Genomic DNA, 12,745 nt, shown 5'->3' on the forward strand with positions numbered 1-12,745 from the left:
TTATTTACCACAGAATGGCTACCTAGCCTGGCACTCCCCTTTCTGCGTTTGTGCTGCTGACTATTCCCAAGAGTGGCACTTTGACTTCATCCTTATTGAACTGCATCTTATTTTATTCAGACCATTCCACCAGTTTATCAAAACTGTTTTTCTCCTCTTTGTAAGGCTCTCCATGGAGCCACTGCCACATCTGGGATGGTGTCTGGATGAGCGCACGCAGGTATGCGCCCCAGAGCAAACATGGAGCACAGGCACTTTGACTTACAACAATCAGAAATTCTTTAAGTTGTCCCCTTTCATAATGCAGTGTAGGGGAAGACAGAAAAGGTGGAAGCAAGGCTGAGACTCTTGAATCTGATGCCTATGGAGCAGATCTCCAGGCACTGTGCAGATCAGTGAGCACTCTCAAGCAGAGGTGGGGGCTAAGCAGTATGTGGAAGAGAACCTTCCACTTTTGAGGATTTCCTCTACCTGGAGTCAGATGCTGTTTTGTAAATGGCATAATAGGATTTTGCTATTTTAAAGATTCCAGTCCTCTTAATTAGCAAGACAGGAAAAAATTGTTTAAGAGAGGAGCTTGACAGGTTAGATGCAGCCGAATCAGGAGAAACTATAGTTAAAAGGTTAATCTTGAGTCCACAGAGTGAGCTAAATTCCAGGAAGAGCCTGTCCTCTAGGGTCAGGTACTGTACTTGATCTGGTAATGGACACATGAGAAAGAACAGATGTATCAGCACAGATCTTATCTAGATGTCAGAGCCAGGAGAAAAGTGGCCTTTTCAATGCATGCCGTTATTACATGTAAATAGGAATCCTTCTTTACACTTTCAGTAGCAACAGTTCAGCTCAGATTTGCTTGATAGATTTTTGCATAAATGTTTGAACTGGTACTTAAGAGTTTGTACTTTTAAAGCCAGACTATTTTTTTAACAGCTCCATTTTTTGTTGTAACGTAATTCATAATACTCCTTCTACAGGCCTTAATAGTTAAAGAAACATTATTTCAGAAGTACTTTTGTACTTGTAAAATTGGTGTTAATACTTATATTTATATAATATTAAAATACTTTGCACTTGTACCTTTTATCTACAGATTTCAGAGTGCACTGACAGTGAGCAAGGTAGGCAAGTTCTTTTTCTTCTTCAACAGTCTAGAATGATCATGTTGGATATTTGAGACTCAGTTAAAAAGACTAGTGTTCCAAGTCCCTGCTCTGTGCCTTCACTATTAGATCTTCTTTTTCTTTTACTTGAGGAATGCTTAAAAAAAACACTTTTAAATGGGTATGGTACAACGCCTAAGGCAAATGGACTCTTAGCAGAAGGAGCAGCCCCATGAAGACCATAAAGAATATTGTTTCTCTTATCTTTTTCTTGTTTCTGCCATAGAGCAAGAAGCATCATAATGATTCTGGCAACCACATACCTTCAGACTGGAAAATGCATCCAGTTCCTCAGTCATAAATAAAGAATAATGTTTTAAATATTTTTCATTTAAAGTAGGGTCTAGGGCACAGAAGAAAGGAAACACTGAGGCCCAAATACACAAAGAATAACTCGATTACAGTCTCAGCTCAGGTCACTACCCACTTGTTCTTTGACTGTTTTCTATACCTCAAATATATTTCTGTTTAAAAAGTGACCCTTCTAGTCAACCTTGCTGTGAAATCATAAAGAAACATGACTCAGAGCTGCTAAGTTCAGATCTAGGTTTGAACTCTCCTAAAGTTCAAGGAAATTCAAATCTGGGACTGTCATCTTGAATTATGCTTCATTGGAATGGCGATATCCTTTGGTTGTGAAGCCAAAAGCACACACAGGCTACAGTGCAGCACCAGTGAGAATTTCAATGAGGGTTTTTTCTTTTACTGTACAAAGACCAGAACTCTTGTGTAAGGACACTGCTTTCCATCAAGCTCACATGCATCACTCCAAGCTATTACCTTCCATCTGACATTTTGAATTCTTTGTCTGTTTCTGTACTAGGCTACAAGACCAGCTCCATGTCTTCCTATAATAAACATATCATCATAATAATCCTTCTAGAGTACACAAATCTCTGGAGTAGCTAGTTCTCTCCTTTCAAAGATCTGATGTTCTGCAAGTACACAAAGTACCCTGGGGGCTAAGAGCAACACTGTGTAGCAAACAGAGTCAGAAGAGGTTACTCAGAAAACTGGCTGAGGCAGCAGAAACAAATAGGAGACTGAGTGAGGTAAGTTGAAAGAATAAAGCGAAAACAAGTGAGGTGGCCATTTCAAATTGTTTCTGAACACTGTATCAGGGTGAAGGATGTTTTCAGAGGATGGAATGGTACACAGCCATGGAATGGTCACAGGCATTAACAGTTTAAATCCTAAACAGAAAACAGTAGAACCAGTTGACTGCATCTAAGAAGCAACAGGATGCTTTACTCAAAGCACCGTTGAAATGGATACACATGCAAGCGGGCAAGAAGAGGTGAATTCCCAGACGGGACATATATGGCTGCACAGCATCCACCATCACCAGTACCACAGCTGGACCGATCAGCAATTGGCAGAAGAGTTCGGGACTGGCCGCAAGGGAATTGGACAGGGGTACGTGTGAGAATTGCATGCTAATTCTGGGGAAAGCCCTGCTACACAAGGCAGATGTGACATGCCGCATCAGCCTTGGTGTTTCTGAACTTTTTACAGCAGAATAGAATAGACAACTATGGCAAATCTGATTAACAGCGGTTTTACAAAACTTTGCTGCATCTAAGCCTTATGGTTGACTTCCATGAACTCTGAAAAAAAAGTCAGGTAATTTTGTGAGCTGTTAGAGATCAACTTCACTCCTCACAAAGAACTGATAAACAGTTCAGGGAACAGGCCTGTTTAGACATGGCATCAATCAATAGCAGATAACCAAGATGCTGTCCTTTTGACTTTCTAATAGGAGACAGGAGAAAACCTTACTATCCGTTCAAATTTTAGGTTCTGTTCAAAAATATGGTAAGCCAGGGATTGGCAGCCCAAGGCAAGAATTAAGTGTTTTTACTTAGTTTTATGCACTCTAATCCCATGCATGGCCACAGATAAAATGTCTATGGCACAGGCTGTAGATGTAGTTTTTGTCATATAATTCAAATGACAGACTATTTCTAAGCTATCCACAGGAGGTAACTAAAACACAATTCTATTATCAGTAGGCTTAAATTTGATATACAGGTAACAGTACCTTCACTTGAAAAAAAAATGCAATGTTCTGCAAATCCAAGCCAGGTGAGACACAGAAACAAAACTGTATCAAGCTGTTTTAATTTATGCTTCTGACTAAAGTCTCCCACAAGCCTCTTAACAACTGGGCATGTGTGTCCAGTAACTGCCTGTGCCTATGGAGGTGCTGGGAAGATTAAAGCCAGAGTGATTTGCCTGAGGCAACGCTAAAACAGTACTGTATGGTGTTGGAACCACATTCTATTTCTGATAAATGGGTTATAAATATGGAAGAATGTAAGTATAGCAAAACCACGGATTTCTTTATACTGAAAATCAAATGCAATGAACAGTTTTCCTTTTTGCTGTTCCGAAATCCATGCCTATCTATTTAAAATGAGGTATTGCATCTTTTTTACCCTATCACATCAACCTATTATCAGACATTTATTTACTAGGAATCACAGAATAGAGGAGAATGTGTTTTATTACCTATTACAGCCTATTATGTAATGGTAGAAATGTAGAAGAGAGGAGGAGGAAAGGATCACAAAAGGCTCTCTGGTTCATGCCTCTGCTAAGCCAGGATCAACTAATTATTATATCTAAGCTTTTTCTGGCAGATATTTTTCTGACCTGCTTTTAACAACATTCAGTGATGCTGGGCTTCCATAACCACCTCCATGATCTTTTCTAGCCTCACCTTTAAAGAATTCTCCCCTAGAGTGAAATCTTAAATCTGTTACTTCTGGAGATAATTCCCCTCTTACCTTTAACAGGCTTTTATGCATTTGAAGATGTTTCTCCTGCCTTTCCTAGCTCAAACAACCACAATTCTTTCAACCTTAGCTCTTGCTTCCTGCTAGTAGTGTTTTCACCATGCTTTCCTAAACTCCTTCCAATTCAGCCCCACTTCTCTTAAGCAGAGCACCCAAACATGAGATACAATATTGCAGCTGAGATCTTATCAATGGTGAACAGGATAAAACATTTGCTTTGCTCTGGTTAGCTTTCATTGGGCAGTTAGAAGAAACCCATAAGTGGACTAAAGGGTCATGTTTCCATTGGTTATAAATCTCACTACTTGCTTGGTTTTTGAAAGTCAGCAAAATGCTTTTGGCACCTGTTGAGCCCGTGGTAACAGGATTCAGATTCTTTTCTCAAGGACTATTACCTAACTCTAGGTTGTCTGAGATCCTGTATTTGTGAGCTGTTTATTCCTGCCCACGTGTAGAGCCTGGCACTTTCAATTTTATTTAGACCATTTATCCAGTTCCTCAAGAGCTCTCTGAATTCTAAAGCTGTCCCCTAGCACGCTTCATGCCATCTGCAAATGTAATAAACATATTTCCTCTTCCATTATTCACGTCATTAATAACAAACTGATCTTGGGACAAGCCCTTGGCTTGTAGAACCTCACTTGGGCCATCACTACTCTCCATGTAAAGGGTCTCAGCAATTTCTCGTCAGTCATCTAAATCATGCCTTTCCAGCCAATGTATGAAACAATCGTTTGCCTTAGCAAAGCCAAAGAATTTGACATCGACTTTTTATTTTTTTCCTGTCTACAAGTCTTGTCAGCCCCTTTTAGAAGAAAATACGGGTGGTTTCATGTGAATTGTTCTTGGCAAATTATGCTGGCTGCTAGTCATCTCCTTATCTTGCAGTCATATAGTTTGTGTAATCATTTGTTCCAGCACTTTTCCAAGAATGGAAGTTGAACTGCCTAGCTTACAATTCCTCTGCTCCAGCCCTACCCCCATTCAGAATCTCTTGAAAAACTGCTCCAAGTTCTGAGATTTCTTCAACCAATCTTTTAAGTATCTGAAGACGAAGTTAATTAGGTCCAACTGACTCAAAAACTAGCCTAATTAATGCTCTAGCTTGAATTTTTCCAATTCTAGGCTGAGATCTTACGCCGTTAGAATTATATTAATAAGTCACACTGTGTGTTTTGATTAGCAAAAGTACAAAAAGGCATTCAGCACTTTTCAGCACTTTGTCTTTTATGAGTATCTGCTGTGAGTCTCCTCTCACCACTGACCACTGAGAAAATAGACTGAAAACAAAGTCATATGTATATACAGAGATTTGTATATTATTTGATTTGGTTCTCTGTAAAACTCTGTATTTGGAGAACCAAATCAAATATGATTAGTCAGTATAGGAACTACAAAGGAGCCGGTCCACACTTGTGCAAACACAGGCAAGCACATCATCCTGTCCCATCATGAAAGCACTACAATTTCAGCTTAACTGTTACCAATTTGGCTTTATGCATTAGCAACTGGAGCTTCTCTTCTTTGAAACAGGGATAAGAGAAAGAAGACATATACCTGTCGCTTCTGTTGTAGGATATGGACTCTTTTCTTCATTTTCATTGGGCTGATAATCATCAACGTTGATCTAACAGAAATGGAAGGAGAAGCAGCAAAGACTTTATCAGACAAGGCAGAAGGTTTTCATTCCATGAGAAACCCAAGCCATTCATGCCATCGCTGCACAAAGAGTGCTGGCTGGCCCCAGACCTTACCTTGGTAGCAGGTGGGGATTCTCCATCAGCAGTGATCGATTTCAACTCAATTTTCTCCTCCTTTGTCTCCTCCTCCACAGCTGTTTTCTCTATCTCCTGTTTCTTTTCAGGACTAGCAGTTCTAACAATTTTACAAGATAAAAAGCAAAGAGTTACAAAGGTGAAAAGCTGTTTCACTTTCAGGAACTTTATATACTACAGCACACACCATGACAACAATCACCTGGCTGACACCTCCCTTCTGAGTCCAGTTTACATACCAGTGGCTCCACCTTGTCCTGATCTGCAGGCAAAGGCAGAGACTACTCTAATTCTGTGTAGCATCCTTCTATTTTATAGCTTTCTCAATGGCATGTGTCTGTGGGTGTATGCATGCACATGTGGGGAAGTATTTGCCTGTGTGCACACATGTGCATCCTAGGTCTGTCAGTAGTGATCTCTTTATTCACCCAGTGACAAAGGCATGAATCAGTTTCAACCCATATTCTTGGGCACTTACACTAGGTTGCCTACAAAGTTTTGCCCTCACTGCACTCTAAAAGACAGGGAAATCTGCTGACTAGCACACAGGATGAACCAAGAAGGTCTGCACGAGAGTTCCCCTCCAAGTGGCCCGGAAGACAGTGAATAGAAATAAGCAGTAAGGAGAGTCTTCCCTGCTGTTGGCAGCTGGGAATGTTAGAGAAGCTCTGCATCCAGCTCATGCCTCCTAAGAGTCTGCAGAAACACTAAAAGAACTGGCAAGAGAAGAACAGCATGTGGCATCAAAAAAGAAGGAAGCTGCTGAATCTTGTCATGGGAACAACAGTCTGAAAATACACCTCGTGGTCCAAAGCACTCAGAAGGTAATAGGGAGATTCAAATGGTTTTGTAAGATTGACATCATTTCACACCCATTCTCTTCTGGTGCCTTTGAAAGCTCATCAGACACCCAGACTTTCTTTACTGTGCTCACATCATTGCAAATGTGGAGACTCACAGCTCATGACACGTTCCTGTCCTTTAGTTTAAATTCCTTTACATAAAAAAATATATATACATAATTCCACATGTAATTACTTTAATCACAAATATAAAATATATACATACCCACAGAGAAGTTATACATACATGCTCCACATGCACACATACTTACTTGAATATACATATATGTGCATAATGTGTGCAATGTTACTCACAGGAAAGCATGCAGATGAGTGTAGATAGGTGTTTGCAAACGGATTTACCTAGCCAGCTTTTTCCTTTCTTTTTCCTCTTCCTCCTCTTTCTGTGCAGATGTTAAGCTCTCAGCATCAGCAAGGTTGTCCACAGCAATGGCCAAAAATACATTCAGCAGGATATCTGTTTGTGTGCTACTTAAAGAAAATGGGCTTTGAAAACTGCAAAACAACATTATACCAAAGGTTTCTTAATTGAAAGATTTTAGCAACCTGTCATCAGATCTCTTGGATATTCCTAACTCCCATTTCACACAAATGTTCAGGACATGCATATCCAGCACACACAGATCTACACCTTCCATCCAAATAGCTACCACACTGTGTAGGGTTTCCAAAATTTCACAACAGAATGACTGATATAAAACATGTAAATCCCGACTTACATTTGAGTTTCCAGTTTCCCAGAATAGTCTCACTTTGTGTAATAAATTCCACAGAAGACAAAGGGAGTGCTGAATGCTTTGCATCTTTGACGGCTTAGGTCACTTTTATTAAAGCATTCTTACGTTTGTGAATCTCCTACTATAAGACACCTGGGCTTTCCAGTTTTGGCCTATGCACATGAGGTGAATAACCATATTATAGGTATTCCCACAGACACGAGTGGACTTTATGGACAGCAAGCATAGCACTCTCACTAGCATTTCTCAGGCAACTCATTTAGTCTGGTCATGGAAGGGCTGAGCTGACAACTCTGCCACCTCCTAGCAGAGAGTCCATGCATGGCCAGTCATGTCTATGTAGCTGGAGGGCAAGGAATCACAACTATTTTCTCATCTTGCCAGTCAGTGTTCAGATCTCATGTCAGAAATCTGAACATCAGCTTCTTTTATAAATTTATTGAGAATGGGTCTTACTACACATGGTAACTTTTATGAAAACTGCCGTTCAAGGCTTAGACTGGAAATACAACCATCCCTCCCTCCCTGGGCTCCAAGGTCTCATGGCCCCAGAGTCAGCCAGCTTGTAGAGCTGGCTCGCATTTTTCCTCTGCAGTTCACAAGGAGATCCAAATTGTAGCTTTTTTTAAGCTGCCAGGCAGACTGCCTACCTCGACCTTCAGATAAGTAGAATTGCACCATCTCACTTTGAAGAGAGGGCACGCAGGTCAACTGAAATGTCAAATAAGGGGTTTGAGAGATCTGAATTATGAGGAAAGGCCAGAAGAGCTCGGCTGAGACTACAAGGCTTTACAGGAGAATTGGTACAAAAAGCTTTATAGGAGAATTGGTATAAAAAGAAATGTCACCTCTGACACAGGAGGGCCATTTATTAGGGAAGCAGAACCCAAACATGAACAAATGTGGAGCAAACTGAGATACAGAGCAGAACCATATCTCTATGTTATATGCAAATTCCTGTGAAAAGACACCCACAGCCTTAACATGTATGTGCTGTGTATCTCCTAGGATATGTACAGTGCCCTCACTTCACCTTGAAGCCTGACAGAACTGAAGTTACTTAACACCAGCACAGGCTAAGATAACAGAGCACATGATTTTCTCTTTGAAGAACACACAGATTGCAGTAACTGCAATGTAACACGGCTCCTGTTAGCTTATACATGAATTAATATATGATCTTACAGAAGTCAATTATGTCAAGCATATGTTACTCCTATTAAAGCATTTGTATATAGCATATTGTAGATTACACAAATTTCTATTCCACATAAGTCTCGGATGAAAGTGCATGAAATATATTACTGAAAAGGCAATTAAACCAAAATATGCAGTAAGTGCAGTGGGTACACACAGAGATTAGTTTCTGGAGAAAGCAGGAAAGAAAACTCTACGAGAGAATTAAGGAGAAGGAAAAAACCACTAAACATATAAAGATACTAAATAAAAGCTAGCATGCAGAACTGGCACATAGCTGGCTCTTACAACTGTTTATATGCCTTAGCACTTGCTAAAATTAAACAAACTTGTTTAACTTTTGGTAGTGCAAAGCCAAAATTCAGACCTAGGGAAAAGGTAAAAATGTAAGGTACGAAATCAACTATTTTCTGACATAACAAAGTAATAAAAGGTGGGTTCAAATTCAGCCCCACTTGGAGAAGAGAGTAGCATCAAAGGATACAGTTTCCACAGATGAAGAGGATGATGAAGTAAATACAGACCAACATTCCTGGAAAAGAGGGGCCGCCATAAGCCATGATCCCATCATACATCACCGAATTCCAGTCCTCCCCAGTCAGGATCTAAATGACACATTCCCACCAATAAGGGATACAGTGTTAGACCACACAGAGAATTTGAAAACCCCATTAACACAAAGATATCTACTATCCTAGAGAACAAGCCCTCCCCCAGGATGGTTGGAGACTGTCTGCGTCCATCTGGAAATATAAAACATCTCCCAGAACAAGTAGAATGCAAAGAGCACTTGTGCTCAAAGTGTAAAACCCCCCCGTCCATCCCCTTGAAGATGATGGTTGAAGACCAACAGTTCTCCCAGACAACTCTGCTCAAGCCCCCTCATCTCTCCCATGCATTTCCCTCCCATGTGTTGGTTGTTTCAGACAGGCTGCACAATCTACCACACTGAAGACAGCCCTGAGCACAGCCTTCCCTGCCACTCCCCTTAACCTTGCACGTCAAATGATCCTGGTGCTTTTGGCCGATCACTCACAAAACTGCAGTTGGCTTAAACACCATTTGATTACTTTTCTGTTGCTGTGATTTGTTCCCCAAGACCGTGGAAAGGGGGAGAAAAGCTGCAGGGTTGGGCTTTTGGCATGCAGATCCTGCTCTGGGACAAGGCAATGGCTCTTCTCTTGTCCTATCCTGCCAAGACCTGTTGGCCTTGCTACACACAGGGGCTTTAGCTTTGATTTTCCACTTTGGGAGGGAATACCCCTGTGCTGGCAGCATGGCATGGCACCTGGAGCTGTTAGCTTGATGTCCAGTCTTGGGGACTGTCAGGCTGCAGGGGAAGGGTGAAGGATCTGTTATCTATCTTGCCCCACATAAACACGATGTGTTGGCTCCGTTGGACCATTCTTGCCCTTACCTGAAACACAGTGAGGAGGGACTGGGGGAAGTTGTCAAAAGTACTCCTCCTGGTCTGCATCTCATCAAAGTTAAACTTGCCCCCAAAGAGCTGCATCCCCAGGAGTGAGAAGATGATAATGAAGAGGAAGAGAAGCAGCAACAGGGAGGCAATAGAACGGACTGAATTCAGGAGTGAAGCCACAAGGTTACTTAGGGAGTTCCAGTATCTGGGAGAGAAAATAGAGGCAGTTAAAATTCCTTTAATCCAAGACAGGTGCTCATGGACTGCACAGGATTTTGGTTCAGGCTGCCTTCTGCATATAAGCAGGCACTTCCAAATATCCTGTTAAGCAGTGAATCATTGATGTGCTTCCCTAAGATAATGAGACCTACTGCAGCTAATGAGTAATTTTACTATCACACGTGTACATACACAATTGCCCCCACTCCATACGTACACCCAGAAGATTACTGCAGCACTCTCCATCTAAGACTCTGCAAATCTTATATCAATATATGGTGATTAGTTCTTGCTGCTTCAGTGAGTTACATTCTAACCAACCTCATTACAACACTCACAGATGTTTGGCAGACAGCGTACCTCACTCCAGAGAATGGCCTGTAATAACTAACAAGAGCAGATGGGGAAACAGTTTGGATGCAAATACAAACTTGTCCAAAATCTGGTGTGTGTGCTTGGGCTCACTCGCAAATAGAGGTTGCTAAGCTTTCTGGTACTGAGAGAAATGAGAAAGGTATTAAAGGTCCTTTCATATAGGCCCTAAAATAGACTCCAGGTCTCTATACATGAAGTCCAGAGTTTCCTTTGCTCTTGGAAGAGCATACATACCATTGCTGGTGTTTTTGGGCATCAAACCATCTATACTTCATTCAAGAGAAAGGGTGGCTAAGACTTGTTCTTCCAGTGTATTCAAGATTGTGCCCAGATAGAGTGATATACGATGCAGAGAAAAGATCTTGCCCTTGTCTTCCCACATCAGAGTTCAAAGAGATGACAGCAGCATGCTCTGCTGCATGCCAGTTTGCTTGCATTCTCTGCCAGCCTGCAGAGTAGCCATGTGTTGCAAAAAAGGCTTTAGACAAAACTGCTGTAGAATTCACATCACCCATGAAGCAGCTCCCACTTTGCTATAGCATCTGCTCAATCAGTCCTAATCTACTGCTTAGCTGGTCACAGCCACTTCTCTTTTATACAGTTTTCAGTCTGACAGATCTTTCTGACTGGGCTGAAGGTTAGATGTCAGCTTCTGGTCACCTCATTTTGAATGCACATTACTAGCAAGCTCCAACAGCTTTCACAGGTCAGCAAGGCAGTAATGTCTGCCTGTGATCAATAAGTCTTCTTTCTAGCACCGTGTCTTGTGGCTTACCACCATGCTTTGAGATCCCACCATGGCCAACGTCCTCCACTCCCTTCTCCCGAAGCCCATAACACTGAACCTTTCTTTCCTCATAAGACTGAATTTCTAGCCATATTTTCCTTGGAGCAGAAGTTCCACTTGAGAAGGATGGCAGACCCATCTAGTGCTCTCACTCCTCTGAGGAAGCTGATCCTTCAACATATAATTTTTCTCCGAAGGTAGTGCAGTCATTACAGAGAGTTCTTAAAATCCCAATGAAATTTATATTTTTCAAATGTGAATTTCGTATTTTTTAAATTATGGGATTTTTTTTTTTTAATATTTTTTAAAGTGCAAAAAAGAAGAATTTTCTTGTCCCGTGGAAGACAGGAATGCTTGAGCAGCCCAATCATGTCATGAAGGTTAGCAATCTGATCTGCAGAGGGACACCACCATGTCCTCTGAAGATCAGCAACTGGTCCATCTCCAAGGGCTGAGCTTCAAAGAGAACTGTGTTTTCCCTCCAGACCAGCTTCAGCACTTCAGAGAAAATCAGAATGCTTTAAAGTTTAACTGAAATTAACGAGATGAGCAATGAAAAACTACAGAGCAAAGGTAAGGGCATAGAAACTGTGGGCTCAGTGCCAACAAATATCTGCCCTGAATGTGCAATGTAACAGCTCTCTGTGTTTATGCTTACATTCACATACTTTCACACTTTGGGAAGAAGGGAAAGCAGCACAGGAAAAGGGAATTAATTTCTGATGAAAGTCAACTGATTTCAGCATCCTTAAATCAGAAATTCATGGGTGCCAGAATATCTTTCCAAGTCCTCCAAAGCCAGCCAGGACACACATTTTCTAGGTCTTTCTAGCAGTGCCCTTAAGAGGCATACAGTAAAGCTGTTACACATCTGAATCGTCTCAGTGACTCACTTTAAACTTAAATGCCTTGCTATCTCAGAGCCCAATTGCAAGACTTCTATCAGCTCTGCATTTCTTACAAATGGCTCAGTACCTGAGTTCAGATTCTTATGTAACTATCAGACTCAAAGGAATTAACTGAGATGACCCGGTGATAAGATTAGTGTTGTTTTATCTGTGTACTGAGTGCTAGTGAGAAATATAGCACCATTAGAAAAGCAAACAAACCAATCAGGAGAAAAAAAGAGAAAAAGGAAAAGGAGAAGATAAGGAAGTCTTGACTTAGACTAGGATGTGAAAATAGCAATTGCCTTATCTTACTGTCCTACAAGCCTGACCTAAGGTTACCATCTGTCACATTAGGTGGTTGCAAAACTAACATGAACACCCCCTCAAGTAAAACACAAGGCTTTTAAGTCAGGAGTGGTTGAAGCCCAGACAAAGAAACAGTCTCTCACTACTTTGCCCTCTTTGGTTAGTACACGACAAGGAAAAAGCCAGTTACAATAAATCTCATGGCACTGATGGAT

At 41.2% G+C, this 12,745-nt stretch overlaps 1 protein-coding gene across 5 annotated transcripts in view; it reads right to left on the minus strand.

Annotated features, from left to right (window-relative positions):
* The window catches only part of CACNA1C (calcium voltage-gated channel subunit alpha1 C), a 482,397-nt gene that overhangs the window by 88,411 nt on the left and 381,241 nt on the right, over positions 1–12,745 (minus strand). For all 5 annotated transcript variants that reach the window (XM_061444716.1, XM_061444714.1, XM_061444713.1 and 2 more), the window contains 5 exons: positions 9,951–10,158; positions 9,018–9,138; positions 6,942–7,056; positions 5,716–5,836; positions 5,519–5,588 (listed from right to left, as the gene is read on the minus strand). In XM_061444716.1, coding sequence (XP_061300700.1) covers positions 5,519–5,588; positions 5,716–5,836; positions 6,942–7,056; positions 9,018–9,138; positions 9,951–10,158 — 635 coding nt within the window. The remainder of the gene's footprint in view (positions 1–5,518; positions 5,589–5,715; positions 5,837–6,941; positions 7,057–9,017; positions 9,139–9,950; positions 10,159–12,745) is intronic.

This window comes from Pezoporus flaviventris, unplaced genomic scaffold (genome assembly GCF_033815535.1).
Source record: "Pezoporus flaviventris isolate CSIRO_AGI_PZ_B2104156 unplaced genomic scaffold, CSIRO_AGI_Pfla_v1 ptg000002l, whole genome shotgun sequence".
NCBI lineage: Eukaryota > Metazoa > Chordata > Aves > Psittaciformes > Psittacidae > Pezoporus > Pezoporus flaviventris.